The 8,746-nt window shown below is 45.3% G+C and overlaps 1 protein-coding gene across 1 annotated transcript in view; it reads left to right on the top strand.

Moving 5' to 3' along the window:
• Nucleotides 1–9: 9 nt before the first annotated feature.
• The window catches only part of LOC109924558 (mitochondrial-processing peptidase subunit beta-like), a gene marked incomplete at its 5' end in the record, with an annotated part of 24,216 nt that continues 15,479 nt past the window's right edge, over nt 10–8,746 (top strand). Inside the window, 4 exons of the mRNA XM_048592533.1 lie at nt 10–198; nt 930–1,016; nt 6,343–6,472; nt 7,307–7,505. Of these exons, the coding sequence (XP_048448490.1) occupies nt 10–198; nt 930–1,016; nt 6,343–6,472; nt 7,307–7,505 (605 nt within the window). The remainder of the gene's footprint in view (nt 199–929; nt 1,017–6,342; nt 6,473–7,306; nt 7,506–8,746) is intronic.

Below are 8,746 nucleotides of genomic sequence, written 5' to 3'. Positions count from 1 at the left end.
TAGGGGTTTTTGCTGTTTGCCTCGCTCATTACCCTCTCTTGCTCCCTCTCCACACAGCCGACTCTGCTAAGAACAAAGCGTTTTCAGAGCACGGTGTCTTACGCTCAAACCATCAGCAACATTCCCGAGACACAGCTGTCGTCACTGGACAATGGGCTTCGAGTCGCCACAGAAGAGTCAGATCAGCCGACATGCACAGTGAGCAAACTTTGCTGCTGTCCCATTCTTCAATATAGTACTGTCTGTTCAAATGTACCCCTCACCACTCCACATCCTGATCCTCAGTTTGGTGGGCACTGGAAATCTGAATTAAAATCAGAAAACGGTGGAGAAACTCAGCAGATCTGCAACATCTGTGTAGAGAGAAATAGTTTTAACATTTCTAGTCCCTATTTCCATTCTAAAAATTTCAGATTTCCAGCATCTACATTGCTTTAATTTGGGTAGAATGGTGATTCTTAGGGCAAACTGGGTCTAAGACATTGCAATTGGGGATGAGGGTGACATTGCAATTGGGGGGAACAGATGAATCTTTAAGCCTCTGGCACTCCAAGGTTCATTTATACATGTGCGACACTAGCTCATTTTTTGGTATAGCTTTTCCCAGTCTTTCCAGTTGTAACTCTTCACCTCCAGATTGTCCGGCCACATGCTAACCCCTACGAAATGGCCAGTTCTTAGTGATTTTGGGTTGTGAGCTGTTTGACTGTTGAAGGTATCACAGCTAACTTCATGCAAGACCAGCGCATATGCTGTTTTGACATGTGCCCTAGCCATGGTCGAGTTACCTGCTTAGCCCTGATGCTCTGAATCAGCTCGTTCCACCATAGATTTTCATCACTCAGTGGGCTGTAGCACAGTGCACCTTCCCTGAAATGTCTGAGATCTGTGAAACTGGTATTAATCTCACTGTTCCTGTCTCCATGCAGGTCGGTGTGTGGATCGATGTTGGCAGCAGGTACGAGAATGAGAAGAACAACGGAGTTTCAAACTTCCTGGAGCATGTAGTCTTGAAGGTAGAGTACAAGGTCATAGTGCCTGCTGTGTCTGTGAGAGACAGGGTCCTAGTGCCTGCTGTGTGTGAGAGGGGTATGGTCCCTAGTGCCAGTTGGGTCTGTGAGGAACAGGGTTTCTCGTGTCTGCCCTGTATGAGAGGGGTACTGAGGGAAAAGGTTGAACTTTGCTGGAAAGACGTGTGATCAGAATTTTTCATCTTGTACTCATTAGGACAATTAGGGCAGTACGATGGCTCGGTGGTTAGCACTGCTGCCTCACAGCGCCAGGGACCCGCGTTTGATTCCAGCCTCAGATGACAGGCTGTGTGGAATTTGCATGTTCTCTCCATGTCTGTATGGGTTTCCTCCCAAAATTCAATGATGTGCAGGTTAGGTGGATTGGCACTGCGAAGTTGGCCGTAGTGCCCAGGGATGTGTAAATTAGGTGGGTTAGTCATGGGGTGTGATAGGGAGGGGCTGGGTTTGGAGGGTCGATGTGGACTTGATGGGGTTCTATGATTCTGTACTAATTTGCAAGCATACCATTTTAAAGGGGAACCAGTATTTATGTTGTACAAGAGGAGGATGGTGATTAGTGAGTACAAAGCCCACTCACCAACCAGAGTTAGAAGAATGAGAGCCAGACAGATTAGATGCAGGGAGGATGTTTCCCCTGGCTGGGGAGTCTAGAACCAGGGGACACAGTCTCAAGGTTTTGTGATTCTAGGATGTGGGATAGGCCAATTAGGATGGAAATGAGGAAACATTTCTTCACTTGGGGTGGTCAGTTCTCTGCTATAGAAAGCTGGGGAGGTCAGGTCACTGAGGATATTCAAGAAACGGATTGGTGATTTTTGTGATTTTAAAGACATTAAGGGGTTTTATTGGGGGGGGGAGGGAGTAGGAATAGTGAGATAGAGAATGGCCTACCCCTGGTTCTAGTTTCTTTTACTGTGATTGGCAGAGCTGTTGCCATGGTGAATCTATCAATGATGGCTGACAGAACTGCTAGATTTGTTTGTTTTAAACCTGATAGATTGACTGTAATTTGTCAGGATATTGCCCTGAGAAATAAACCAGCAAATGGATGTCCCGATTGTGTTGAGTTGAAACAGGTGCAGTGCGTGTGCGTGGTCTTTCAGTGGGCTCCTAGATGAGCCAGGATGGCTTCGTCAGTAAAGCATCAGACTTTCAATCTGAGAGTCCAGGGTTCAAGTCCTCGTTCAAGCGATACTTTGAGGGACTCGTGTGGTGCAGTGGTAGTTCCCCTATCTCAGAGCCGGGAAGCCTGGGCTCAAGTCCCACCTGCTCCAGAGCTTCGTCATAAAATCTCTGAACAGGGTGATTAGGAAATATCTGCAGTACCCTGTGTGTCAGTGTATTTTACTTTATTACATAAGGACTCTGGCCGAATTGTTTCTGATACTGAGCTATGTACGTTAACTCTGATATGGACCATAAGATATAGGAGCAGAATTAGTCCATTCAGCCCATTGAATCTGCTGTACCATTCGATCATGGGCTGATATGTTTCTCAACCTCACTGCCCTGCCTTCTCCCCATAATCCTTGATCCCCTCGCTGATCAAGAACCTATCTATCTCTGTCTTAAGTACAGTCAAAGACTTGGCCTTCACAGTCACCTCTACATACAGTTCTGGTTGTATAGGAGGGATGTTTAAGAAAAACTGGAAGTCTGCAAAAAAGGATTTACAAGGATGTTACTGAGACTGGAAGGTTTGAGTTATAAGGAGAGGCCAGATAGGCTGTGACTTTTTCCCTGGAGCATAGGAGGTTGAGGGATGGCCTTATGGAGATTTTTAAAATAATGAAGGGCATAGGTAAGGTGAATAACTAAGGTCTTTTCCCCAGGGTAGGGGAGGCCAAAACTAGAGGGCCTGGAGTTATAGAGATACACAGCATGGAAACAGACCCATAGGTTTAAGGTGAGAGGGGAAAGATTTAAAGGGGCCCTGAGGGGCAATATTTTCAGAGGTTGGTGCGTATAAGGAACAAGCTGCTAGAGGAACTGGTAGAGATGGAGACAATTGCAACATTTAAAAGACATTCGGACAGGTATGTGAATAGGAAAGGTTTTGAGAGATATGGGCCAAATGCAGTCAAATGGGACTAGTTTGGTTTAGGAAACCTGGTCAACATGGACAGGTTGGGCCAAAAGACCTGTTACCATGCTGTATGTCTATGATTCTGGTTGAAGAAATTCCTCCTCTTCTCAGTTTTAAAATGTTGTCCCTTCACCCTGTGGCTATGCTGCAGGGTTCTAGTCTCTCCTACCAGTGGAAACATCATCTCCACGTCTGCACTATCCAGGCCCCTCTGTGTTCTGCAAGTCTCAATTGAATCCCCTACTTATTCTTCTGAACTCATTGATTACAGACTCAGAATCCTCAACCACTTCTAATATGACAAACCCTTCATTTCCTGGGATCATTCTTGTAAACCTCCTCTTAAACCGACCCCACCTCCCCGCCATCTTCCCCTACCCCCCCCCACTCCCGCCTGACACTAGCACATCCTTCCTTAGAGGCAGAGCGCAAAACTGCTCGCAATATTCCAAATGTGGTCTGATCAGAGCCTTTTACAGCCTCAGCAATACACATCTGTTCCTGTTTTCTAGCCTTCTTGAAATGAATGCCAACATTGTATTTGCCTTCCTAACTGCCAACCGAACCTGCATTTTAACCTGAAGAGAATCCTGAACTCAGACTCCCAAGTCCCTTTGCGCTTTAGATTTCCAAAGCCTTTCCCTGTTCAGAAAATAGACTGCGCCTCTATTCTTCCTGTGAAAATATATAACCTCACACTTTGCCACATCGTATTCCATCTGTTGGTTCTTTGCCTACTTGCCTCACATGTCCAAGTCCTTCTACACCTCCCTGCTTCTTCAATAATACCTCTCCTTCCAACCATTTTTGTATCATCTGCAAACGTGGCAACAATGTCCTCAGTTCTTTCATCCCGATTATTAGTGTATAATGTGAATAGTTGTGGTCCCAACACCAACCCTCGCAGAACTCTACAAGTGCAATTAGGGACAGGCAATAAATGCTGGCCAACTGGCAACACCCAAACCCCATCAATGAATAAATAAAAGAAAATGTCACTGGCTGCCATCCTGAAAAAGATCCTTTATCACTACTCTCTGTCTTCTGCCAGTCAGCCAATCATGTACCCATGCCAGTACAGTGCCCCTAACATTATGGGATGTTATCTTATTTCACAGCTCCTGTCAAAGGCACTTTGTCAGAGGCCTTCTGGAAATCGAAATAGATCATGTCCACTGGCTCTCCTTTGTTTAGCTTGCTTGTTACTTCAAAGAATTCTAATAGATTTGTCAGGCATGAACTTCCCCGATGAAAACGTGCTGACTCAGCCCTGTTTTACCGTCCACTTCCACGTAAACCGCAATCTCATCCTTAATAATAGACTCTAAAATCTTACCAACTACCAAGATCAGGCTAGCCAGACTATAATTTTTCAACTTCTGCTTCCCTCCCTTCTTAAACAAGAATGGTACATTCTTCATTTTCTAGTCCTCTGGGACCCTGCCTGGCTCCAGTGATTCCTGAAAGATCACCACCAATGCCTCTGTTGTCCATCCAGTCTGGGTGATTTATGCACCTTCAGACATTTCAACTTTCCCAGCACCACCTTAGTGATGGCCTCTACGCTTACCACTGCCCCTGATCTCTTGAGGTTCTGTTATGTCGCTGGTATCTTCCACCGTGAAAATTGATGCAAAGTACTGATTCAGTTCCTCTGCCATTTCATTGTTCCCCATTACTGCTTCTCCAGCCTCATTTTCCAGTGGTCCAGTGTCCACTCTTCCTTCTCTCTTAACTTTTAGGTATCTTAAAAAAAAACTCGTAATTTTATTTTATATTACTAGCTAGCTATCATATTGAATCTTCTCCCTTCTTATTGCTTTTTTAGTTATCTTCTGGTTTGTAAGGGGTTCCCAAGCTTTTTGCTTCCCACTATTCTTCAAACATTGTATGCTTTCGCTTTTGCTTTTATGCTGTCCCTGACTTCCTTTGTCAGCCATGCTTGCTTCGTCTTCTGTTAGTATGTTTAGAACATAGAACATAGAACAGTACAGCACAGTACAGGCCCTTCGGCCCACGGTGTTGTGTCGAACTTTTACCCTAAACCTAAGGTTTATCTAACCTCCATCCCTACCTTATACTATTGTCCATATGCCTATCTAATAGCCGCTTAAATGCCCCTAATGAGGCCGACTCCACTACCCTCTCCGGCAATGCATTCCATGCCCCGACCACTCTCTGAGTCAAGAACCTACCTCTGACGTCTCCCCTGTATCTACCTCCACTCACTTTAAAACTATGCCCCCTCGTAATAGCTATCTCCACCCTAGGAAAAAGTCTCTGGCTGTCCACTCTATCTATACCTCTGATCATTTTGTACACCTCTATCAAGTCAGTTTCTTCTTCCTTGGGATGAGTTGCTGCTGTGCCTCCTGAATTACTCCCAGAAACTCCTGCCATTGCTGCTCCACTATCTTCCCTGCTAGGTTCCCCTTCCAATAAACTCTTACCAGCTCTTACCTCATGTCTTTTTGTAGTTACTTTTACTCAATTGTAATACTGTTACATCTGATTCAATCTTCTCCCTCTCATCTGCAGGGGGAGTTCTTTCATATTATGGTCACTGCCTCCTAACGTTTCCTTCACCTTCAGCTCCCTAATCAAGTCAGCCTCATGATACTTTGTTAAATCCAGAATTGCCCGTTCACTAGTGGGCTGTACCGCAAACTGCTCCAAAAACCATCCTGTAGACATTCCATGAATTCCTTTTCTTGAGATCCAGTACCAACCTGATTTTCCCAGTCCACCTGCATGTCGAAGTTCCCGTGCCTTTATTTCATACCTTTTCTATTTCCTGATTTATTTTTTTCCCTACATCCTGACTATGGCTAGGAGGCCTGTACATAACTCCCATCATGGTCTTTTTTACCTTTGTACTTTCTCCACTATACCCGTACAGGTTCTATGCCTTCCAATTCTATATCACTTCATGATATCTATATTAATACGTCTAATTGTCAATGTCACCAATTTCAAACTCGGACTTTGTTGTAACCAGTGGAGGAGTGGGACAAAGACGCAAATCAGTTCATCCTCCGATTGGATCATAATAAATACAAAGGGAGAAGATCAAAGGCGAGGTGCTTTTTTTGACTGTATATCGCTGACAGTAGTGTGTTGAGATTGAGATTGAATTTTGGGTTGAATCATGTTTATTGGTAAGGGAGGAAAGTTGGAAATAACCAAATACTTTGGAGAAATGTGAAACCGTGTGTTTTCCAGGGAACGAAGAAACATTCGCAGCAGGTCTTGGAGAATGAGATAGAGAGCCTCGGGGCTCATCTGAGTGCATACACCTCTCGTGAACAGACTGCTTACTACATGAAATCATTGGCCAAGGATTTACCAAAAGGTACTGAACATTCTACAGCTGCTTAGGGATTATTGGAATATTTATTTGGTCCTTTTGTCTGTAAATTGGGGTGCAGGATTTGAATTTGTATGAACTCTACTTCCTTGGCCTGAGGCACTTGGGAAATATTCAATGCAAAACCTGACAGCACCGAAGGCATTGATTTGGCTCATTGTGACTGTGCTGAAGTCTTTGAAGCAGCTATTCAGTTCCTTTCCCTGTATTTATTGCGAGAACCCTTCACCATTTTAGCGTATATTTGCCATGGATTCCTTTGTCTGATTATACTTTATACATTCCAGTTATATCATTGTGACTCCTGGTTTATGCTGAACCCACTGTCCTCAGTGGGTCAACAGCGTCCCAGGTTAATGGCTGTACCTGAAATCAGACCTTTGGTGAAAGAGTATGAGAGGAAATGGGGCTGAGCAATGCTTTCCCACCAGTTGGATGGAAGGATTTTGTTGGCAAAACCTCTGTTAAATTTATTTTCATAAATTTATTATGGGTGACTCTGAGATTGGGGGGGGGGTCCTGATTACCATAGGAACCCTTCCTCTACCTTTGCAAGTCCACAGTGAGTGGATATGAGCATGTGATGGTAAAGAGTGAGTGTGTGTGACATGTAGGAAACAGTTTAGCTGCCTGTGAATGGCCTAATCTCAAACTGCTAGTTAATGCCGTGTTAAGTAGAATGCAGAATTAGTTACCACCGTAGTTTAATGTGTCAAACTCTGCTAGTTACTACTTCTGCTACATTGATTTTCTACACTACTTAACATAGTTAAACTAGTCACACACGTCTGTGTGAACTGATGCATTTTTCTTTAACAGCTGTGGAAATCCTTGGTGACCTGGTACAGAACAGCTCACTGTCAGAACCAGAGGTGGAACAAGGGCGGAAGCTAATCCTACGGGAGATGCAGGAGATGGAGAGCACCCTGGATGAGGTGGTGTTTGATTATCTTCATGCCACTGCCTTTCAAGGAACACCCCTCAGCTTCCCTGTGGTGGGGCCCACTGAGAATGTCAAGTAAGCTTGTTTTATTCCATTGTGAGGGGTCACTGGCTGATGAAGCATTTATTGTCTATTGCTAGTTGCCCTTGAGTTACCTCCTTGAACCGCTGCAAACCATGTGCCCTGGGCAGAGACATAATGCTATTAGGGAGAGAATTGCAGGATTTTGACCTAGTGACAGTGAAGAAACAGCAATGCATTTCTAAGCCAGGAAGGTGAATGGCGTGGAGAGGAATTTGCACGTGGTGGTGTTCCCATGTATTTGCTGCACTTGTCCTCCTAGATGGTAGGTCTGGAAGGTGCAGTCTAAGAAGCTTTGATGATTTACTGCAGTGCAGCTTGTAGATAGTACACACTGCAGCTACTCAATGTCTGTGTTTGTGGGAATGGATGTTTGCAGATGTGGTGCCAATCAAACAGGCTGCTTTGTCCTGGATGGTGTCAAGCTTCTTGAGTGTTGTTGGGGCTGTACCCATCCAGACAAGTGGGGAGTATTCCATCACACTCCTGACTTGTGGTTTGTTCGTGGTGGACAGGCTTTGGGGAGATAGGAAATGAGTTACTTGCTGCAGGCTTCCTATCCTCTGACCTGCAGTGTAGTCTGTGTACTTAGATGGCTAGTCCGATGCATTTTCTGGTCAGTGGTAACTCTTGGGCTGTTGATAGTGGGGAACTTGGTGCTGCCTTTGAATGTCAGTGGGAGATGATCATTGCTTGGCATTTGTGGGGATAAGTGTTAATTTGGAGATGATGGCCTAGTGGTATTTTTGTTAGACTGTTAATGCAGAAACTCAGCTAATGTTCTGGGGAAAACAAGGTGCAGGGCTGGATGAACACAGCAGGCCGAGCAGCATCATAGGAGCAGAGAGGCTGACGTTTCGGGCCTAGACCCTTCATCAGAAAAGGGGGAGGGGCAGGGGGTTTTGAAATAAATAGGGAGAGAGTGGGAGGCGGATAGAAGAGGGATAGAGGAGAGGATAGGTGGAGAGGAAACAAACAGGTCGAAGAGGCGGGGATGGAGCCAGTAAAGGTGAGTGTAGGTAGGGAGTTAGGAAGGGGATAGGTCAGTCCAGGGAGGACGGACAGGTCAAGGGGGCGGGATGAGGTTGGTCGGTAGGAGATGGAGGTGCGGCTTGAGCTGGGAGGAGGGGATAGGTGGGAGGAAGAACAGGTTAGGGAGGCAGGGACGAGCTGGACTGGTTTTGGGATGCGGTAGGGGGAGGGGAGATTTTGAAACTTGTGAAATCCACATTGAT

This window comes from Rhincodon typus, unplaced genomic scaffold, assembly GCF_021869965.1.
Source record: "Rhincodon typus isolate 14 unplaced genomic scaffold, sRhiTyp1.1 hic_rhity00001409, whole genome shotgun sequence".
NCBI classification, from domain to species: domain Eukaryota; kingdom Metazoa; phylum Chordata; class Chondrichthyes; order Orectolobiformes; family Rhincodontidae; genus Rhincodon; species Rhincodon typus.
Note: the sequence above shows the minus strand (reverse complement) of the source record. Positions and strands in the feature narration are given on the sequence as shown.